This window comes from Mizuhopecten yessoensis, unplaced genomic scaffold (genome assembly GCF_002113885.1).
Source record: "Mizuhopecten yessoensis strain PY_sf001 unplaced genomic scaffold, ASM211388v2 scaffold10591, whole genome shotgun sequence".
NCBI classification, from domain to species: domain Eukaryota; kingdom Metazoa; phylum Mollusca; class Bivalvia; order Pectinida; family Pectinidae; genus Mizuhopecten; species Mizuhopecten yessoensis.
Genome location: NW_018408623.1, coordinates 199,938 through 224,685, shown reverse-complemented (window position 1 = coordinate 224,685; position 24,748 = coordinate 199,938). Strand labels below are relative to the sequence as shown.

Here is a 24,748-nt window from a genome sequence, read left to right as displayed (position 1 = left end):
GTAGTACGTCACGACTTTCTGCGTTCTAGCCCGGAAGTAGTTGAAACCGGTATATTCCCAGCCTTTTTCACAAAAATCCCTATGCTTTGAGGAAAAACGCAGACGAAATGGAAGGACTTATTCCAGTTATCAATAAGTTGCAAGATGTCTTCAATACAGTAGGATCAGAGACTATTTTACTGCCACAGATCGTTGTAATTGGCAACCAGGTAATATCGGAAAGGAAAACGTAATATCAATGTTTTGATTTCACTTTTGATTTCAATGTCATAGAAATAAAACAAGATCGTCTGTCTGTTTCCCACAACTATTGTTAGTATGCAACTGATATGCGCAGATGATATAGACAGTTAAGAAAAGGGGTTTCTCGTTATGTGTTTGCATCATTATTTTTTTTTACAAAACGCCCAGTAATAGTTATATTTAGAACTAGATTAAAACTAGTGCCTACTGTTTGGTATTTTTTTCACTTTTCCAAAGGAAGCTGTTTATTTGGAAGAAGCAAAATAAACTGCAATGCATGTAGCCCCAAAAATGCAACAGGGCATATTGGGGTTCAAACCCCCGCATCTCATCAAAACAAAACACTGACTTGACTGAGCCCTTTATTTGAGCTACAACGTACCTGGAATTAATATTGAATTGATACCTTTTAATATTGGCAGGTATTTTATCGATCCCATGCCTTGTAAAGAGGCAAGCCCGGTGATTCCACACCGGGTCAATTTTAGCATTAATTGATAGCCCATAGGTCCGTATCCATATATACACTGGTTTATAATAATAAATGACTAATTTATTAATGTAAACTATTTCTGTTGATTTCCTATGTAACTTGAAGTTAAAGTCTGCCTAAAATGGCATTAAATCATACAGTTTACGCAGCGAAGGTAATCCAATTTGAATTGACCTCCATGATGGAAAGGGGAAACTTGTTGATCTCTCTTCCAATATATAGATCAGATTTCTATATATGGGACGGTGTCATCACTCAATGTATTGCATTAGTAGTAAACATGGCGGCATAAGTAGTAATAATATATTTGGTCATGCAGGCCATATATAGAGAAACTGATAATTCCTATCGGTAAGAACAGGAGTGGAGGTGGGACATTGTAAGAAGAATATAATGACCTTTTCAGGGAGTTTATTTTTAAAAAATCAAATACGGTTGCAATGTTTGATTTTGGTTCCAGAGTTCCGGTAAAAGTTCTGTGGTAGAGAGTCTGGTTGGGCGTGACTTCCTTCCTCGAGGGACAGGTATTGTGACAAGGCGCCCTCTGGTGCTGCAGCTCGTCCATGTGGCCAAAAATGATGCTGAGTCCAGAAAGGTAGAAGGTGGAGGTAAGTAGAATGAATACACACATATATAAAGTATATTTAGAAATTCATTAATGAATGCAGGCCAAATGTATATAACCAATCAATTAATTTAAATACATTCTTTATTATTAACAAAATATTAAACAGGTGCAGCAAAAAACCTATGTACTGGTAAAGTTATTTTTTGCATCGTATATATATTCATACAAGACTCAGTTGTCCGTGACAGTGCCCATGAGTTTATGCAATTGCGCAACGTTCATCCAACAGGTCTGTCAACTTAACTTTTTTCTTTCAAATTATAATGTCCATGCTATTTGGTACATGTATATAGCTTACTAGGATTAAGAGCTATCATGGGTGTTTATACAGTGCAACATCATGGATCAAAAGATGTACTAAAAAACTCATTGCCTGTAGGTTTCAGGTGAAAGGCTATCAATTTTGTTTAAATGAAGGACGTTCTTCTAATCCGAAGTAATAAAAGTACCAAGTAAAAAGTGTTAAAAGCTTAAAATCTCAAAAGATCTGCCTTTTTCTGTTGATGAGCTGATACATCGAAAAATAATCCAACACAATTGAATAATATCTGAGTGATACAGGCTTTATTTTGGCTTCTTGTTTTAGAACTCAGATACAGTTCCTGGCTTCAAAATACAATTGCTATAGAAAATGTTTAATATTTAATGGTCAGCTCCACAACCAGCGCTAGAACTACTAGATGTATATGTCTCCTATGTCATAACAACAGTATGAATAATGTGGCCACTGGATCTCACAATCAGCGCTAGAACTACTTGGCGTATATATGTCTCCTATGTCGTAACAACAGTATGATAAATGTTGGCACTGGATCTCACAACCAACGCTAGAACTACTTGGTGTATATATGCCTCCTATGTCATAACAACAGTACGATAAATGTGGCCACTGGAACTCACAACGAGCGCTAGAACTACTTGGAGTATATATGTCTCCTATGTCGTAACAACAGTATGATAAATGTTGGCACTGGATCTCACAACCAGTGCTAGAACTACTTGGTGTATACATGTCTCCTACCTCATAACAACAGTATGATAAATGTGTCCACTGGATCTCACAACCAGCGCTCGAACTACTTGGTGTATATATATCTCCTATGTCATAACAACGGTATGATAAATGTGGCCACTTGTTCTCTCAACAAGCGCTAGAACTACTTGGTTTATATATGTCTCCTATGTCATTACAACAGTATGATAAATGTGTCCACTGGATCTCACAACCAGAGCTAGAACTACTTGGTGTATATATATCTCCTATGTCATAACAACTGTATGATAAATGTGGCCACTGGGTCTCACAACCAGCGCTAGAACTTCTTGGTGTATATATGTCTCCTATTTCATAACAACAGTATGATAAATGTGGTGACTGGATCTCGCAGCCAGCGCTAGAACTACTTGGCGTATATATGTCTCCTATGTCATTACAACAGTATGATAAATGTTGGCACTGGATCTCACAACCAGTGCTAGAACTACTTGGTGTATGTATGTCTCCTATGTCATAAGAACAGTATGATAAATGTGGTGACTGGATCTCGCAGCCAGCGCTAGAACTACTTGGGGTATATATGTCTCCTATGTCGTAACAACAGTATGATAAATGTGGACACTGGATCTCACAACCAGCGCCAGATCTACTTGGTGTATATATGTCTCTTATGTCATAACAACAGTATGAATAATGTGGCCACTGGATCTAACAACCAGCGCTAGAACTACTTTGTTTATATATGTCTCCTATGTCATAACACCAGTATGATAAATGTGGGCACGGGATCTCACAACCAACGCTAGAACTACTTGGTGTATACATGTCTCCTACCTCATAACAACAGTATGATAAATGTTGGCACTGGATCTCACAACCAGCGCAAGAACTACTTGGTGTATATATGCCTCCTATGTCATAACAACAGTATGATTACTGTGGCCACTGGATCTCACAACCAGAGCTAGAACTACTTGGTGTATATATATCTCCTATGTCATAACAACGGTATGATAAATGTGGCCACTTGTTCTCTCAACAAGCGCTAGAACTACTTGGTATATATATGTCTCCTATGTCATTACAACAGTATGATAAATGTGGCCACTGGATCTGAACAACAATGTTAGTTGGATACGTATAACGTACTTATATAAGCATTGAATTAAAATCGTCAAAGCAAACAAAGAAATTTGTCAATTTTTTAGTGCAATACGCCCCTTCTTCAAGACAGGAACATTAACACTAACATTTCACAACATACAGTATAATGAAGATAAACAGTCACTATGAAACAAAACTACAACATAAAATGCATAAAATAAACAGTTATCACTTATGATAACGGCTAACCCCCTCAGTTAGCTGTGATCATAAGTGATAAGCAATAAAAAATATATATTACTACCAGGTATATATTTATTACTGTGTGTCCCGATTTAGCCGAGTTCAATTAATCTTGATGTTAAAAATGAGCCAAAATATTTACCTAATGTATACCATTCTGTTTACCCAGTATTAAATGGATATAATATTTGATGATTTCAGGAACTGTAAAGGCGGAGGAATGGGGGAAATTTTTGCACACAAAAGAAAAAATTTATACTGACTTTGATGAGATCAGACGAGAGATAGAAAATGAAACAGATCGGATGTCTGGAATAAACAAGGTGAGAGCAATGTAATAAATTAACTTGTGAAAATTAATTTTTGAAATGAAGTTTTCTTTATCTCTTTAGAATCTGCATTGGATGTTATTAAGTACTAGGCTCAACCCCTGTACATGCAATTAAATGGTGGATTTTCAATGTATTTTTTAGACAAGGTGTAACTCCTGCAAGAAATAAATAGGTAACCTTGAACCAGTGTTGTTATTGTTTGATCTCATTCATTATATATACTTACGCATCTTCATTTTCGCTTCGGCTTGTATTCGTCATTGAATGATGAAATTCCTTGTCTTCAAAATACAGTTTTTCAGCGTGGGTCCCCAATGGGGATTGATTTTGGTTATGAAGTCGTTAAGTTTTCTAAATACGAGTAGATTTTATCGTGATTTATAGTAGAATATCCACAATTACTTGGTTGCATATAGTCTTCATGATTATTTGGTGATGCAGCCCCGTACTTAGCGCTTGGGTATTGAAAAAGACCGTCCGACACCGACACGATAGGTGCTCGTGTCAAATGCACTTGTCGCCATGTTGTTTATATTGGTGACCACCAAATGCAACATCTTGCGGGAAATTAGAAAAAAAATTAGGTCACATGATGAAAAGTGTGTACTCTGCACCTATCAAACTCTTATCAACTGATGGGTTCAAATTTTAGCAATAATTAATTGATTACACCGCTATTGTGTACTAGAACCAGCTAATCAAAAGACAGGTAACACCAAAGTCACTGTTGTGTGTACACGACAACAGGGGATCAGGGAGCATAGTTTTTTTCGTCTGTACCAAACAAAAGTGTGGAAAGAGTGAAAACCTGAGATGTGTCAAACAATACCTAAAATTATATTTTAAAGCCTGAACATCAAGATACAATAAGAGTTATGTCTGATCAGTGAACAAGATCTCGTGAGTTATCTGTCAGAAAAGAGAATAAACACGTTCTAATGCATTATTGTTGATATGAATGATAACTGTAAGGAGTGATTTCTATATATATCTCAGTAAATATTTATCTTGGCCAGAACCTCCTCTGCTAATAATAAACAATCAAATTCATTTATCATATTTTTACAGGGAATTAGTCAAGATCCCATCAACTTGAAGATATTTTCACCAAAGATTGTGAACCTGACCCTGGTGGACTTGCCAGGGATGACCAAAGTCCCAGTGGGAGACCAGCCTCAAGACATTGAGGGACAAATATATGAACTCTGTTTAAAATACATAAGCAATCCAAATTCAATCATTCTAGCTGTAAGTGCAGCCAACACAGACATGGCCACTTCAGAGGCGCTGAAACTGGCCAGGGATGTGGATGTTGATGGTATGTTGGGGTATTGTTACACATTTTAGTTATGTAGTCCAGCTCCTTGAATAGTAAACAGTCATTAATTACACTCGATAAAAATAGTTATGTTATTGTCTCTTACAGACAATGTTACCAGATTGTTTTAAGAAAGCCCACATACATGCTTGCAAATGATGATACCGGTATAGTTACTGTAGAATAAGTTGATTGCAGTTTATAGCACAGATATTTACATGGATCATGTCATTATGTCAATAATTGTTTTGCAATCATGTATATATATATATGTATGTATATGCCCCGTGAATTAGCTTAAATATCCTCATGAAGATAAATAGCTGTACAATGTTTCAAGATTTTCCAGTTTGTAACTTTTGTTTTAAACCAATAAAAACAAAACCTGTAGACTGTGGACCAGTCATCTGGGTGGTAATTTGCCTCAGGAAATGATAAATCAGCCTTGTCGAAGGAAACCAGAAATTTGCTAGAATCTCTCCTTAAATCCTATACTTTAGCTGTTTTATTATACTCAGTCTGATATAAACTGCACTGACATGGCTTTCATTAGACCCTTGAGAGGATTTTTTTACTCCCCAAAATGACTTTTGGGTTTGAAAAAGATATGTCTATATGACATGTGTTTTGATTCCTCAGATTTCAGGGAAAATGTGATATAACTTCTGAAATAGCTAAATATTAACTGAAAGCCCTGATTTTATAAAGGCTTTATTCCAAGATGAAAGTTCTGAAACCCTGTAAAGAGCCATATCTACTCCTTCACAGATGTCAGCAGTGATATCTCGGTGGCTAACAAACAAACTGAAAGGTTATGTGTGTACTTGCTCTACTTCTCACCTCAAGCTTTGGTCAGTTTGGCGTGATGGTATAGACCTGGGTGTGGCAAGTGGAATGTGATCTCAGCCAGATGTTTAGATTGGTTCGTTTATGACAGGGATAGAGTCTTTCAACTAACAGTTTCTGTTTTTAATCCTGTTTTGGTACATTCCCAATTTCCAGGTCGTCGCACTTTGGCCGTGGTGACCAAACTTGACCTGATGGACCATGGGACAGACGCTATGGATGTTTTATGTGGACGAGTGATCCCTGTCAAGCTCGGTATCATAGGTGTAGTCAACCGTAGTCAGGCCGACATCAATTCAGCCAAGGTAACATGCTTGCTTGTGAAATATTGTTTTGGATGGATCTGTATACATATTTGTTATTGGTGGAGATGCATTTGTTACGGGTTGAGATAAGATATTTTTGTGTAAGTAGAGCTTCAGTTATTATGGATTAGTGAGCCCTGGACAAGTGAACTGTCAACAAGGGTTGCCCTGCCAGCATAAAATGCTGTCAGACTCTTTAGACATCATAGTCTAACTGGGTTAGAATCGAAGCATTCACAAATTAACTCCATTCAGATGACTTTTTGAGGATTGTTTTATAACGTACATTTACATTATCAATTTTCTACATTGATATTTATTTGCAGGATTTAACATCTTGTGTGAAAGACGAGGGTGCATTTTTACAAAAGAAGTACCCATCAATAGCTAGTAGAAATGGCACACACTACCTAGCTAAGACATTAAATAGAGTAAGTATCCCTTACTGTACAACATTTGAAAAAAAAATTTAATGAAAATTTATTTGTATATGTTTTGATTGATAACATTGAATTTATTTATTGTTTCAATTCAACAGACCCGAGGATCCAAATACGGAATTGATAACAATGATATCAACAATAAAGTTAAATATCACAGATAAAGACATACTTGTTCTATACAAGATACATAGCAATGTAGTATACAATGCATACTGATGGAAATTAGATTTAAAACATACAGCCTTTAAGCAAAACTAAAAAGTAGACGATAGTACATTCAAAGATAGAGTCCATTTCACAAGAATTTCTGTTTAAAACTTGTATTGCACGATGAAAATGCTGAATTTCCTGACATTTATTCTACTCTGTCGACAAAGGAAAAGAATGAGTGAACAGAACATTTTTTGCTCACGACTAACATATACATCATAGGTTATAACTTCATAGACAACTTGGTCTGTGAAATAAACGATTCCTATAGACCTCCAGTGAATTTCAAGTTTGTACGCTAGAATTTATATCACTGAACATATCAATGTCACTTCCCTTTCAACAGTTTAAGCAATATGTGTTTCCTTATAGAGATTAAGTTCCAATCTCAATGACAACAGAACACCATTTAAAGTGGTCATGATAATTTTTTCGTTCCGTTTCAGTTACTCATGCATCACATACGAGACTGTTTACCCGAGCTAAAGACGCGAGTGAACATTCTTATGGCACAGTTCCAGTCCCTTCTCATCTCATTTGGAGAACCAGTAGAAGATAAGGTAACACAGTGAATTGGATAATATATTCATCTTCATATATTTACTGAATATCATCTGTTTATATCAGGTAAGATCCCATATTTATCCTACAATAAGCCCAGGGGGCCAACATATAATTTCTGACTGAAAGTAGGGGGATGGGGTAAAATACAGGACAAAGAAAGTAGGGGGATTGAGTAAAATACAGGACAAAGAAAGTAGGGGGATTGGGAAAAATACAGGACAAAGAAAGTAGGGGGAGGGGGTAAAATACAGGACAAAGAAAGTAGGGGATTGGGGTAAAATACAGGACAAAGAAAGTAGGGGATTGGGGTAAAATACAGGACAAAGAAAGTAGGGTGATGGGGTAAAATACAGGACAAAGAAAGTAGGGGTATGGGGTAAAATACAGGACAAAGAAAGTAGGGTGATTGGGTAAAATACAGGACAAAGAAAGTAGGGGGATGGGGTAAAATACAGGACAAAGAAAGTAGGGTGATTGGGTAAAATACAGGACAAAGAAAGTAGGGGATGGGGTAAAATACAGGACAAAGAAAGTAGGGTGATTGGGTAAAATACAGGACAAAGAAAGTAGGGGGATGGGGTAAAATACAGGACAAAGAAAGTAGGGGGATGGTGTAAAATACAGGACAAAGATAGTAGGGTGATTGGGTAAAATACAGGACAATAAAGTAGGGGGATGGGGTAAAATACAGGACAAAGAAAGTAGGGGGATGGGGTAAAATACAGGACAAAGAAAGTAGGGGGTTGGGGTAAAATACAGGACAAAGAAAGTATGGGGATTGGGTAAAACACAGGACAAAGAAAGTACGGGGATGGGGTAAAACACAGGACAAAGAAAGTAGGGGGATGGGGTAAAATACAGGACAAAGAAAGTAGGGGGATGGGGTAAAATACAGGACAAAGAAAGTAGGGGGATGGGGTAAAATACAGGACAAAGAAAGTATGGGGATGGGGTAAAATACAGGACAAAGAAAGTAGGGGGATGGGGTAAAATACAGGACAAAGAAAGTAGGGGGATGGGGTAAAATACAGGACAAAGAAAGTAGGGGGATGGGGTAAAATACAGGACAAAGAAAGTAGGGGGATGGGGTAAAATACAGGACAAAGAAAGTAGGGGGATGGGGTAAAATACAGGACAAAGAAAGTAGGGGGATGGGGTAAAATACAGGACAAAGAAAGTAGGGGGATGGGGTAAAATACAGGACAAAGAAAGTAGGGGGATGGGGTAAAATACAGGACAAAGAAAGTAGGGGGATGGGGTAAAATACAGGACAAAGAAAGTAGGGGGATGGGGTAAAATACAGGACAAAGAAAGTAGGGGGATGGGGTAAAATACAGGACAAAGAAAGTAGGGGGATGGGGTAAAATACAGGACAAAGAAAGTAGGGGGATGGGGTAAAATACAGGACAAAGAAAGTAGGGGGATGGGGTAAAATACAGGACAAAGAAAGTAGGGGGATGGGGTAAAATACAGGACAAAGAAAGTAGGGGGATGGGGTAAAATACAGGACAAAGAAAGTAGGGGGATGGGGTAAAATACAGGACAAAGAAAGTAGGGGGATGGGGTAAAATACAGGACAAAGAAAGTAGGGGGATGGGGTAAAATACAAGACAAAGAAAGTAGGGGGATGGGGTAAAATACAGGACAAAGAAAGTACGGGGATGGGGTAAAAATACAGGACAAAGAAAGTAGGGGGATTGGGTAAAATACAGGACAAAGAAAGTAGGGGATTGGGGTAAAATACAGGACAAAGAAAGTAGGGAGATGGGGTAAAATACAGGACAAAAAAGAGCTTTTGTTGGCATTTCTTCCTCACAGCACTGTATATTGGTGGGCTTACAACCAAGCAGGGTGTTATTGCTGGGTTAATATGGTACCTGTATGTATATATGTCTGTATGCTTGCCCCTCGGGTTATCACCTATATGTTTAACCTATCTACCCCACAGGGTCAGCTGTTATTACAGATCATCACGAGATTTGCCTCAGCTTACTGCAGCACAATAGAGGGAACCTCTAAATACATTGAAACTTCAGAACTGTAAGTGAACTGATGGTTATTAGATGTTCAAAGTTTCTACATGAAAAGATATATATTGCGTGACATCTAGGTACCAGGGTACAGTTAGTATAGGGTCAAGTGGAGTGCTGTATCATTGAATGGTTAACACTGTCCAAGGCAGTGAATATAGCTCAGCTGAAGTTACAGCTAACAAGCCTCTATTCTAATGTTCTTTAATGTTTGTTCCTCGAAAATGACTTATTTTCACAACATGCAAACTGTCAAGCTGCACTAATCCAGCCACAACTAGGTGGCAGATGAATTAATGAGGCTGCTCTGTATTGCATGGTCTGTACTACCTGTAACACTTCAATACTGCCTTCTCTCCTTATGAAAACCAAATATTGTTCCTGAATACACGGGTAATACACTTTTGGGATTTGAATTTGATGTTTTAAATCAGTCTGTGATATTATTTTCTGCGGATAAAATTCATATGTTCCACGTTTGTTTCTCAACCATAATTCTAAAAATAAACTAATTTTAGTCAAACCTGTTCTTTAAATACTGATTTGTATTCTTAAGTTGTGCAATATTGTCAAGGTAATCACCAGGTCTAGAGTGTATGTAACTTAATGATATTTATCTTTTTAATTTCAGATGTGGTGGAGCTAGAATTTGTTATATATTTCACGAGACGTTTGGTCGTACTTTAGAATCTGTAGATCCACTAGTAGGCCTAACAACAATGGACGTTCTGACAGCTATTAGGAATGCAACGGTGAGGTGGACTGATATATTCAGTCAGTTTCAGTCTGGTTAAAAATTGTCAGATGTTTACATACTTCATGATTCGGTCTGATCAGAGATTACACCCCTCAAGCTTCAGTCTGGTGAGAGCTGACCTTTACGTTCTGTCATTGTTTAGTCCAGTGATAGCTGATATTTATGTTCTGTCAATATTTAGTCCAGTGAGAGCTGACCTTTACATTCTGTCAATGTTTAGTCCAGTGATAGCTGATATTTATGTTCTGTCAATATTGCGTCAAGTGATAGCTGATATTTATGTTTTGTCAATATTTAGTCCAGTGATAGCTGACCTTAATGTTCTGTCAATATTTAGTCCAATGAGAGCTGATATTTATGTTCTGTCAATATTTAGTCCAGTGATAGCTGATATTAATGTTCTGTCAATATTAAGTCCAGTGAGAGCTGACCTTAATGTTCTGTCAATATTAAGTCCAGTGAGAGCTGACCTTTATGTTTTGTCAATATTTAGTCCAGTGAGAGCTGACCTTAATGTTTTGTCAATATTAAGTCCAGTCATAGCTGACCTCAATGTTTTGTCAATATTTAGTCCAGTGAAAGCTGACCTTTATGTTCTGTCAATATTTAGTCCAGTGAGAGCTGACCTTAATGTTCTGTCAATTTTTAGACCAGTGAGAGCTGATATTTATGTTCTATCAATATTTAGTCCAGTGAAAGCTGGCCTTTATGTTCTGTCAATATTTAGGCCAGTGATAGCTGACCTTAATGTTCTGCCAATATTAAGTCCAGTGAGAGGTTACCTTTATGTTCTGTCAATATTAAGTCCAGTCATAGCTGCCCTCAATGTTTTGTCAATATTTAGTCCAGTGAGAGCTGACCTTTATGTTCTGTCAATATTGAGTCCAGTGATAGCTGACCTTTATGTTCTGTCAATATTTAGTCCAGTGATAGCTGACCTTTATGTTCTGTCAATGTTTAGTCCAGTGAGAGCTGATATTTATGTTTGTTGAAAATTAATGGTTTTGCATTGTCCTTGGTGTGATGAACTTCACAATGTGAGATGTGATAATCACAGGCACAAACAAATAAGATTTATTTCAACTTACCAAATTCTTTCTCAGGGTACCAGACCTGCCCTTTTTGTACCAGAAGTGTCATTTGAACTGCTAGTAAAGAGACAAATCCGACGATTAGAAGATCCCAGTCTTCGCTGCGTAGAACTTGTCCACGAGGAAATGCAGCGGATAATTCAACACTGTGGCACACAGGTTTGTACACTAGAGAGGAAAAAAAACCAGTTTCTACTCCCAGGTCAAAAAATGACTTTATGTAAATGCATTAGCCATCTTAGACCATAGTAATAGTCTAACCATTCTACACCAAATTAAGCCGAACCTCAAACAAATTGCAAAAGAACCTTTTTATTCATTATCATAATCTCTAGTGTGTGGTTAAACACACATACAAATTCGAAAACACAGAAAAGGTGGGAAAGGTCAATCTTTGGGGATCAAAGGTCACACAAGCTATTTGTTATATTCCATACACATATATATATCCATTGACAATATGATGAAATAGATACTATATTGATCCGGTTTTACAATTTATCCAAAACAATGAATACATTTTTCACTACTTTTGAGCGATATGCATAAATGAAAGCAAATAAACAAATAAAACACTCAATCGAGTTTAAGATAGTAATATTTGGGATGAATTGACTTATAATTATGACATTATATCAGATTTGTTAGTAATATTTGGGACAAATTGACTTATAATTATGACATTATATCAGATTTGTTAGATCAGAGTCCTGAATTTGGAACACTCGTAAAACGTTTTTAAAACATGTGAATTATATCTCTAAGACAAATAGTAACACTAGTTTTCAGACAATACTGGTATGGACGAGATGACTTCTGCCGATTTCAAGCGATCATCAGTACCCAAAATGGATCATTGAAAATTCAGAGAATGAATTATATTCATGTATTGTTGTATTATATGGAGAATATCGATAGCAGTTCTTACCAGCCAAGTTAGCACCTGGGGCTCACGTGAGATATTTATAGAACAGTTCGACGTCACCAATTAGTGTTTCCGTTTTTTGCAAATGTCTGTACCAAAATCGGATCATGGCTTGAATTTTACAATATCTTATGCTAAAAATGATCTTTTTGTGTCATCATTTTAACATTTTTAATTAGTTTTGAAATTTTAATGAATATAAGTTTTTCTATAGGCTGAATTTATTCCTACATTCCAACAGAATGCTTACATGTAGTCCTTGCACGCACATTTTTTAGCAACGTACATGAAACCGAGGGGTATTTGGGGGTAAATAAACAACCCAAGCTCGACGTTTTGATAACGAACCAGTGGTTTTATTGTAGGTAAATCTTACCCTGCAACGATACAAACATACAATACTTTACTACGCATACACATAACACTATCGATACATATGTAACAGATACGAGTACAATCTGACAATTAACACTTAGCTGTAAAATACGTACGTTTAACCGGGGATTATATAATAACAAATAAAGAATTATTATACAACATTAAACTAAATTTGATAAAATTCAATCCTGCCACATACACAATTTGCTAACGCTATTTGAACTTAAAAACTAACCATATGTCTCAAAAAAACGATGCATGGCGATGTATTCTAAGGTTACATCATTATAATAACTGATATACATGTATTGAAACATTTTATTTTTTTTTTGCAAAAAAGTGATCCAATTTTGATACTAATCCGATTTAAGTCCTCCCTCCATCCATGGTTATACAAAATTACTATAGATTACTTGATAAAATTGTACTATGCCTCGTCCTCAATTTGTCTAGATGAATTTGGACAACTAATTCCTTTAAAGTCCTTACAGACTACACAACACTCTAGTCCATGATTCCTACAAGTGCACCTTCATGTGTCACAGCTCGTCTTGCAATGGCAGCTGATAATATGAAGTAAGCTTTCAGGGCAATATTTCGCACATAAAACATGAAAATTAGTCATTTTCCCCTTTTTCGATTTCTGTCAAATATTAACATGTGATACATACCTACAAGATCTACCTATTAAGTCCCCCAAACAAAGTTTGGGGACTTACTGTTTTTAATCCGATTCTTATTTAGTCACCCCAGACGAAGTCGGGGAGACTTATTGTTATTGTTCCGTTTCTTACTTACTCTTCATCTTCTTCTTCTTATTATTATTATTCCGCTTCCACGCTTAATCTCAGGAACTACTAATGGGATTCTGATCAAACTTTGCATACATAATCAGTATGATGTGTAGTTGTGCATCTTACTCTATTTGATGGAACATACCGTATTTTACTGCGAATAAGCTCCCTCTCGCAAATAAGCCCCCTCCCCACTTTGGTAAATGTCCTGGGAACAGGGTGGGTGCCTGCAATTAAGCCCCCTCCCTAAAGAAAAAGGTATGTCAATTTTTGTCTCTGACATAAGCAAATTAGCTAAATGAATGCAAAACAACATAAACCCAAGTTTAAATACTACAAATACCTTCGTTGCCATAGCAATCACAGAGACTTCTAATTGGTTGCAATTTATAAATTGTTTGATTTCATTCACATTTAGTATGTATGTCTATAAAGGCATTACAATCATTTTCTGATGCATCTTTGCGACTATGGGGTAGATATTGTTTGGTTTTGATAAAAAATGGTATATTGGGGTATTAGGGGACTGCGAATTCAATCGCATAGGTTTCGTTGCCATAGCACACAGAGGCTTCTGATTGGTCGAAATTTAGATATTGTTTGATTTTTAAGAAAATTTGTATATAGGAGTATTAGGGGTCTGCAAATTAAACCACATATGTTTCGTTGCCATAGTAACTATATAGCAACCACACGGAGGCTTCTGATTGGTCGAAATTTATATATTGTTTGATCGTTTTTGAAAATTGGTGTAAAGGGGTATTAGGGGACTGCAAATTCAACCACATAGGTTTCGTTGCCATACCAACAACATGGAAGCTTCAGATTGGTCGAAATTCAGATATTGTTCGATTTCACTCAAATTTAGTATGAAGGTGTTTTATGCCATTGTGATCCTTTTCTGATGTATCTTTGCGACTATGGAGGCAGTTTGGGGGACTTCTGTAATGGTCCCCCATTACAATTAGTACTTGTTGCAAATGTGTTTGTTTCTTTTGCAATTTGTTTGAGGTATAATGATAGAATGGTTAGGCTAATACCTTGTGGGCAATCATGACCTTATTTTATGTTTGGGCAAAAACATTTGTTACAGTGTACATTGACAACTTGTTTTCATAGATGTATACTGTACCGGTAAATAATTGTCTGTTATCGTCCAACAGCAAGAGATGTTGCGGTTCCCGAAACTACATGAGAAGATTATTGATGTGGTGACACAGCTATTACGTCGTAGACTGCCACCCACTAACAGCATGGTGAGTAGTGCTCGCAGCCTCAATTGACGACCTCATCGCCTCGTCTACACCCAGACAGGAGACTTGGTACTGGGATTGTTCATTATAAATTATCAACAAATCTTAATAATTTCACTTTGATGTGTTGAAAACTGGTGTTTAGGAATAAAAGCTATAAGCTCTGTGTTGTCCTGGTTCAGTCTGAACATAATGGAACTCATACAGACACTGTGTAATGATTGCACGCCACAAATTCAAAATCGGTGAAACTGAATAAAAACCCAGAGCCAGCCCTGGACACTGAAGTCCAGCAAGAATGTGGTTTTGACATGTAGTGCAGTTAATGGTATCTAATGTGCGGTTGTACAAACAAGAATGGTTGAATTGTTATGACCATTAAGAATAACTGGAGAAAAATAGAAATCTATATGTACACAGTGTATTTTGGGTTAATATCTTCATGTTGAGAGTTTTACGGTAGGTTTTTATTCAATTGTACAATTTGTGTTTGTTTAACAGGTGGAGAACATTGTAGGAATAGAGCTAGCTTATATCAACACCAAACACCCAGACTTCCACGAGGTCCATTTAGTACAGAAAAGCATGACAGAGAATACAGAGCTTCCAAAAACCATCCACAAGGAACTGATGGAAGCACGACAAAGTGAGGAGGCTAGAGACCAAACCAAGGAAAAAAAGGTAGGAAGGGTATTTAAAAAAAAATGTTTGACACAATTAAAAAACAACTTGTAAATTTGCTTTTCTATGTGTTAACAGCAAATGATGACAGATGAGATAAAACCATAGAAAGTATTATTAATAAGTATAATCACTGATATGCTAACCTGTCTTAATTTGTTAATGCTGTGTGGTCTGATAGCTTATTGGTCCAATTTCTGGCATAAGATCTTCTGCTTACTTATCTTCAATCTTCAAATTATCAAACAAAAAACAACTTTGAAAATGTTAAATGTGTGTGTATAATGTTACAGGAGAAAGAATTAATCAACCAAATTTAATTAAAGAACAATTTATTAATTGCTGGAATTGAGAGTGTTAGTCTGCAAACTCACATGTAGGCCACATTACCCGTATCAAAAGTTAAAACTCCCAGTGCTCATTCTAGTCAACACTGAAGGTTATGTCATGTGTCCTGATGTAGGTATTGGGAGATTCAGTAGAAAGCACTTGACTGATGAGCTCATTGTTATACTTTATTTTTACTGTGTTCCTGTCGCTACCCTAGGTGATAGAAGCCTCCTTTTTACTGTATTTTTACTGTGTTCCTGTCGCTACCCTAGGGGATAGAAGCCTCCTTGTTACTGTATTTTTACTGTGGTCCTGTCGCTACCCTAGGGGATAGAAGCCTCCTTGTTACTGTATTTTTACTGTGGTCCTGTCGCTACCCTAGGGGATAGAAGCCTCCTTGTTACTGTATTTTTACTGTGTTCCTGTCGCTACTACCCTAGGTGATAGAAGCCTCCTTGTCATTAAGTATATAACTAATGATAACACTTGTGTTAGTCAAGATGGAAATCACTGAGAAAGAATGCATGTTCAACGGCACATGACATTTTATAAATGTGCAGGATATTTTGTTGTTTCCACATTTCAACACAAAACATGCTTGTAGCAGTAAAATAGGAGTAAGGACAAGTGGATTTTCTGGTTAAGTTACAACAATCACTGACCATTTATTGTTGGTAAATAGTTGAGAAATACTTCTGGTTTTAGCTGTAGTGACAACGGTTAGAAGAGGAGACCAGATGTTATTAAAACATTGTCTATATTTCCAGGTACTCAATAGTTCAACAATTACAAATTTCATCAAGAACAAAAACCTGCAAGATAAGCTTGAGTTGGGAACAGCCAGTGCTCCCAGTAGTGTGGCAGGGTCTCCAGCTCATGGTAGGAAGGGGGTCAACCTCTTGTCCGACGTGGTAAGTAAACTGACCAATAAAAGCTAGGGTTTTCACCTCTTGGCCGACGGGCTAAGTTAATTGACCAAGGGGGTCAACCTATTGTCCGACGTGCTAAGTTAACTGACCAATAAAAGCTAGGGGGTTCACCTCTAGTCCGACGTGCTAAGTAAACTGACCAAGGGGGTCAACCTATTGTCTGACATGGTAAGTAACCTGACCAATACAAGTTAGGGGCTTCCCCTCTTATCTGACATGGTAAGTAAACTGACCAATAAAAGCTAGGGGGTCAACCTCTTGTCCGACGTGGTAAGGAAACTGACCAATACAAGCTAGGGGGTCAACCTCTTATCCGACGTGGTAAGTAAACTGACCAATACAAGCTAGGGGGTCAACCTCTTGTCCGACGTGGTAAGTAAACTGACCAATAAAAGCTAGGGGGTTCATCTCTTGCCCTACGTGCTAAGTAAACTGAACAAGGGGGTCAACCTATTGTCTGACATGGTAAGTAAACTGACCAATACAAGTTAGGGGCTTCACCTCTTATCTGACATGGTAAGTAAACTGACCAATAAAAGCTAGGGGTTTCACCTCTTGGCCGACGGGCTAAGTTAATTGACCAAGGGGGTCAACCTATTGTCCGACGTGCTAAGTTAACTGACCAATAAAAGCTAGGGGGTTCACCTCTTGTCCGACGTGCTAAGTAAACCGACCAAGGGGATCAAACTATTGTCTGACATGGTAAGTAAACTGACCAATAAAAGCTAGGGGGTTCACCTCTTGTCCGACGTGCTAAGTAAACTGACCAAGGGGGTCAACCTATTGTCTGACATGGTAAGTAAACTGACCAATACAAGCTAGGGGGTTCACCTCTTGTTCATTATAGTAATAACACTGAAAGTTAACATCAATTGAGGGCCAACCTTCAGATATATTTAGTAGGTTACTGACTGCTACAAGCTAGGGGTCAGTCCTACACTTACCAGTCCTATTAATTGGTCAACATCTATAAAATAGGGGCTAGTAAGGTACTCAGCTGTCCAGTTCTGATTAAGTAATGTTTGTTCAAATCTGTGTTCCTAGTAATTAGAACCAACAAAATATGTACTCTTTACTTTGTTAACACCCTAATATCTAAATGTTTTCAGATAATTTAAAAAAAAAAAAAAATCTTATAAATGTAACTTTTTTCACAAGATACATCTATAACTGTATTTTGAATTCCCTTAATATTTTCTTTGCAGTTGGAATTTTGCAAAGTATGTCGTACATATCTTGCACTTGCAAACATTTTTTTTTGCTTTAAAACCTATTTTTTGTACGTTTTGATTGTCTGTACCCATATCTATTGCTGCATGTTTATTGTGTCTGTTTTTTATTAGTGAAAATGTCAAGTAATATCAAAATATGTACAACAGAGATTTCATTTTCATGTTAGGGAGCTATGTACTCTACAATAAAAAAAAAGAAAACTTGCTTTTATCATGGTTACTGGTTTAAAATGTGTATACAGGGGTTTATTTAGGCCTTTTTTTACTACTGGTAATGGTTAGTTTCCCCCTCAGAAAATTTGTGCTTATTTTCCCTTAATTTCAGTAAATTGTTAAAAATTCCTCTAGATTTTGTTAAAACTTTGTGAAATACTTATATTTCTTACATTTTTGGTGCTATTTTAAAAGCAGGATTTTGCTGTAGAAAAAAATTCCCTCATGAGATTTAATTTCCCCCTCAATTTAAAAAAAGGTACTGTAGTTTCCCCTGAATCCTAGATAAACCCCTGGTTTTCATTCTGTCAATGAAATACATGAAAGTAATGCATCCTACTCTATATAAAACTACTAAACTGTATTGGTTAAACCAACACTAAATTGTAGCAGATGCAGATATACAAACCGTTACCCACAGGTGTTCACAAGCAGATAGGTTAGTTGGTAGAATGTCATGAATGAGTGAAAATGCAGTAAGTGTATCAAAATGAAGGACAAACAGTATCAGTTCTTTGCTTACAATACTTCTTTTGCATTTCAAAAACTGTTTTATTGTCCTCCCTGTTTTGTTAGTGATTGCTTTGATTTTGATATTTTTAGCTCACCTATGCCAAGGCACGGCGTCCGTCGTCCGTCCGGAATCAACTTTTCCATTTTAACGACTTCTTCTCAATAACCAACAGGCCAAATGTCATGATATTTGGCTGGTTGGTTGCTGGGATGAAGCCCAACAAAGTTTGCAAAAAGAAATGACCTTGACCCATTTTCAAGGTCACAGGGGTCAAATGTGTCAAATACTTCAAACGACTTCTTCTGAAGAACTGAAAGGTATAGAATCATCAAATTTAGCTGGTAGCTTCCTGGGAGAGAGCCCAACAAAGTTTGGAATGAAAATTACCTTGACCTGCTTTCAAGGTCATAGGAGTCAGATATGTGTAATGCTTCAGACGACTTCTGAAGAACTGAAAGGTATAGAACCTTCAAATTTGGGTGGTAGCGTTCTGGGAAAGAGCATAACAAAGTTTGCAAATGAAAATGACCTTGACCTACTTTCAAGATCACAGGGGTCAAATGTGTCAAAAACACATCAAAAGACTTCTCCTGAAGAACTGAAAGGTATAGAATCTTCAAATTTGGCTGGTAGCATCCTGGGAAAGAGCCCAACAAAGCTTGCGAATGAAAGTGACCTTGACCTACTTTCAAAGTCACATGGGTCAAATGTGTCAAACGACTTCTTCTAAAGAACTTACTAGTATAGAATTTTAATATTTGGCTGGTAGCCTTTTTTTGTTTGACCCCAACAAAGTTTGAGAAAGAAACTTACCTTTATCTGCTTTCAAGTTCATATGGGTCAAATATGTAAAACACATCAGATGACTTCTTCTGAATAATGGACAGGTCTAGAGTCATGATATTTGGCTGAAAGCTGCATTCTTTAGAGCCAGACAAAGTTTGAGAACGAAAATGCGCTTGACCTACTTTCGAGGTCACAGGGTTCAAATATCTCAAACAGTTTAAACCACTTTTTCTGAATAATGGACAGGCCTAGAGTCACGATATTTGGCTGAAAGCTTCATTCGTAAGCCTGACAAACTTTGAGAACACGAATGACCTTGACCTATTTTCAAGGTCACATGAGTCAAATGTTTCAAACACTTTAACTGACTTCTTCTGAAGAACTGAATATTTGGCTGGTAGATCCTTTTGGTGGAGCCCAACAAAGTTTGAGAACCAAAATGACCTAATCTACTTTCAAGGTTGTATGGGTCAAGTATGTCAAACACATCAAACAAATTCTACTGAATAATGGACAGGCCTAGAGTGATGATATTTGGCTGAAAGCTTCATTTGTAAGAACCCAACAAAGTCTGAGAACGAAAATGACCTTAATCTACTTTCAAGTGAAAATTACCTTGACTTTTTCTATCAAGGTTACAGAGGTCAAATATGTTAAATACTTCAAACGACTTCTTCTGAAGAATCGAATGGTATAGAATCTTAATATTTGGTAGGTGCCTTCTTGGGATAGAGCTCATCAAAGAATGCAAATGAAAATGACCTCAACCTACTTTCAATGTCACAGAGGTCAACAACACTTTAAACAACTTGTTCCGAAGAACTAAAACGCATGGATTCATAAGATCCGGCTGGTAGCTGCTTGGGATAGAGCCAACAAAGTTTGAGAAGGAATATAACCTCGAGCTACTTACAAGGTTACAGGACAAATATGTCCAACACTCCAAACAACCTCTTCTGCAGAACAAAAAAGCATAGAATCATATTATAAGATTTGGCTGGTAGCTTCAATGGATGGGTCGACAAAGTTTGCGATTGAAATATTTGTAGTACAGTATAATATTTAATGAGAATAATTTGTTATGACTGCTTAAATATCCAGGTGAGCGATACAGGCTCTTTGGGCCTCTTGTTATAATTTTGTATCCATCTGTTTCTGGAAAGAATTTATATTTGTGTGCCATTTTGTTTAATAGAATTTATGGAGAAGAAATATTTTAATCTATTTGAGAAGAACATTGATTTACAGATAAACAGATGCACTGTATAAATAGAACATTCACCGTTTGTGTTTTAATTTCACTTAGGAGGGGGGTGAAGATGTACCCTGTATACAGGTATTTTTTTACAATAAGTTTCCCCTATAAGCACTACCAGAAGAAATTGTATTCATAGTGCTATGAATGCAATTTGATCTGCACCATTTTGAAACTTCTCCTCTTGCCTCGAACAATTGTTAAAAGCAAACATTTAGGTGATGTTAGGCTGTTCCAGGAATCATGTTTGCATTGATGTATGACACAGACACTGCATTATAGAAAATATAAGGAAATACCTATATATTTAGGTCAATGATAACTTTAGAATGTAAATGCATCTGCATAATTATACTTTCCAACCCTCCCTATTTAGGAGGGAGACTCCCGATTTTGGACCCTTAATTTGAGTGTTTTCAAAGAGTGAATTTGTTTAATTGTTCCTATATTCTGAGATCTAATGATTTCATCTGAAAGAACAACTCAAAATATGTCATTTAATATTATTATAATGTTATTTTGTCTCTAGGGGTATATAAACACAATTTATTTATTGTTTTAATTTTGAGCATGCCAAATCTCCCCCATGAAAATTTCAAAAAGTTGGGAAGTATGCATCTATTGAACAGCTTTTTTCAATGTTTATATCAGCATGAACATTGTAAAAGTCCGTTCAGTGCTTACATACCCCCATTAGGAGATTTTATGCATCAAGTACTCTAGTCACAACTCGCCTACATGTCTGTTAATCTGCTCACTTAACTTTTAACATCAAAATGCTTGTTTTATTGTAATATGTATAGATTGAATGCTGTTTTCATGGTTGAAATGATCGTTGTTTTCATGGTTGAAATGATCGTTGTTTTCATGGTTGAAATGATCTAGGATTTGATTTGGATATTAAGATGCACAGTTACTTTCTCATAATCCTGATTTGTTTCTATTTTTATCCAAAAGCCCACCTCAGAGTTTGCCAGAAAGCTTTCAGCTCGAGAGAGGCGAGACTGTGAAGTAATAGGTATGTCACCACAACCATATGATATTAACAACTTTAATGACAAACAATGTAATAGATACATTTGTCACTTATCTCTCTGGTTCTTTGATTGTTTGGGTAATCTTCATCCACAAATTCAAAGATCAACAAAGTAATTACAAGTTTGATTTAAATCAATTCTCCTTTTGAGTGGATACTCGTAATCTAGGAATTCATGTACCCACGGCATGGTGTTTTATCGGGAAACCATGAAAATATCTGATTTCACAGTAGTTAAATAATTTTTATATGATCTGCTGTTGAAGATGATGACCATTTGATGGCTATAGCAGAAAGGATCATGATTTTGGAAATGTTTTAAAAAAAAAGGAATTTAAAGGATTTCTTTTAATAAAGCAACAGTTCTGCTATTTTTTGTGTAGTTAACTGTTTTGATACTATGTAAGAAAAGATCATATTATAAGTTTGAATTTGAATGGGTATTGTTTAACAGTCAGATATCATCTGCTTATCACTGGCCATGTTGGTTGTTACATATTGTTTGTGCTGTAATTCCAGAGTGTCTGATCCGGTCCTATTTCCTCATTGTGCGTAAGAATATCCAGGACACCATTCCCAAGGCCATCATGCACTTTCTGGTGAATCATGTCAAGGACAACCTGCAGAGTGAGCTAGTCAGTCAGCTGTATAAGAAGGAAGAGTTTGAATACTTACTTGAGGAGTCACATCACGTCTCGGCACGCCGTAAGGAGGCCCAGGACATGCTCAAGGTAACTTAAATTGGGGACACACGGAAGTGGAACCTTGTGAATCTTTAAACAAATTACAGGGAAAGTTCACTGACGATTCTTACTACAAAACATTTTTTGCTGCCATTGTTTTTAAAACATTTGGCATTATGATGAGGTTTGACAGTGTATCGGGGGAACATATTCGTAAATTGATAAATATTTTGTTATTTGTACAGTAAAAGTTTCAATCATTTATATCTAGTATCTGTTTTGGATGCTTACATACATGATATATTTCAGACACATATATCCAGGAAATGTTTTGACCACTTGTACATGTTTCCAGGAAATATTCGGCACACTTTATATACAGAAACTGTTCAGGACACTTAAATCCAAGAAATGTTCAAACCTCTTAAATCTAGCAAATATTAAACAATGAGATTCAGGGAATTTTCTGGCAGCTTTTATCCAAGACATGTTGTTGATACTTAAATCCAAACACTGACATGTTAAATTTTTGTCTGTATTATTTTTCACAGCAATATCTTGTACATTTGATGGGACTTAAAATCAATGATGAATGAATACACAATAGTAATGCAATAATGTCTCATGTTTTTGCAGGCTTTACAGAGAGCGAGTCACATAATTGGGGAGATCCGTGAGACCCACCTATGGTGATAAGTGCCTGCTGGAGTGTGATATAGACTTAGTGCTGGTGACCACCTCTGTTGTGTGTACAGTCGTGTGGTCTCTAAATACAAAACTGGATTTGATGCCAATCATCTCTTAATTGTTGTGCAAAATTCAAATTAGCTTTGTAATTTTCAGACATTGTATGAATAGTTTTATCTTGTGACTCACAATCTGACCTGTTTATTTCAGAATTTATATTAAAATGTTAAAAAAAAGAAACAGTTTAAAATAAAATTAATGTCATATGGTAATTGACTAAGGTCACTTGTTATCTAAATAGCTGTCATCTTAAGATGACAGAGCTCACGTTTGGTGATACCAGCACGAATATCAGGGAAGGTCAAAGTGCAAAGGTCACACAGGCAGGATACATAAAATTATAGACAACTTCTAGTTCCGTGTGCAATTTTGATGTATTTTTATCCATCTTCTAATACACTCCTAGTTCAGCAACCTTTATTCCCAGTAAAAACAGCGGGATTGTGTATCCTCTTGATTACTGGGGAAGGGTAAGGTCAGTTTGTCTCCTGAACAACTAACTGGAAAGTAGCTAGGGACAGCCAGATTAGTAGTGGCTAAATTAACAGTTTGTAAAATATAAGCACATTTCATCATAGAATACAGCATACAATTTTTTATGAACTACAAGATCATATACATAACTGCATGTTAATATAGTTAAAAGTATGAAAAATCATATTAAGTATCAGATTATTACCTGTATTTGTATCTTTTTTTATTTACATTTTGTTGCCATATATACTGAAGGAGATTTGATCCAGTTAATTTCTGAAATTGTTATGATGGCAATGTCCAGTGCGATATGAATAACTCATTACCTCCAATCACCTTATAGTACTAGTACTTGTGGTTACTTGCCAATATTAGGTAGTAGAACTATTGATCACTGTCGGAGAGAGAGGCCCTAGCACATAAAAAAATTCTCTGCTCTGGAAAGAAAAACTTGTAATTGTGTTGAGAAATATGAGTTCACAAATAACTAAACCTAGATCACAGTTATTATAGTAAATGATTTTCATGAAAACACAGTAATATAAAAACACTAGGTTGCTCCATGTCTGTATAATTTGTGGGAAAATGTCGTCAGATCTCTAGTTTATTCCTGATATTTGTTACGAGATCAGACTGTAAAGTGAGTTGTTTTGGGTGTGGCGACCTCAGCAATCTCCATAAAGGACCAGAACAGTTTGGAGCAGGAATGTTGTTGTGATTTGTATTAAGTTTGTTGTGACCATAAAACTGTGATGTGTCGGCGTATGTAAACTGTGGAATACTACGTGTTGATGTTCTATGATGTGTCGGCGTATGTAAACTGTAGAATACTACTATGATGTGTCGGCGTATGTAAACTGTAGAATAATACTATGATGTGTCGGCGTATGCAAACTGTAGAATACTACGTGTAG

The 24,748-nt window shown here is 36.5% G+C and overlaps 1 protein-coding gene across 1 annotated transcript; it reads left to right on the top strand.

Annotated features, from left to right (window-relative positions):
- The first annotated feature begins 28 nt into the window (after positions 1–28).
- On the top strand, positions 29–23,536 carry LOC110461247 (dynamin-1-like protein). Its single transcript, XM_021514649.1, has 16 exons — positions 29–209; positions 1,197–1,344; positions 3,910–4,031; positions 5,109–5,358; positions 6,361–6,509; positions 6,836–6,940; positions 7,609–7,722; positions 9,675–9,766; positions 10,388–10,508; positions 11,617–11,763; positions 14,865–14,957; positions 15,456–15,635; positions 16,733–16,876; positions 21,852–21,912; positions 22,450–22,661; positions 23,250–23,536. Exons 1-16 carry the CDS (start codon positions 108–110, stop codon positions 23,304–23,306), a joined length of 2,097 nt encoding a protein of 698 aa, XP_021370324.1. The 5' UTR covers positions 29–107; the 3' UTR covers positions 23,307–23,536.
- Positions 23,537–24,748: the final 1,212 nt, after the last annotated feature.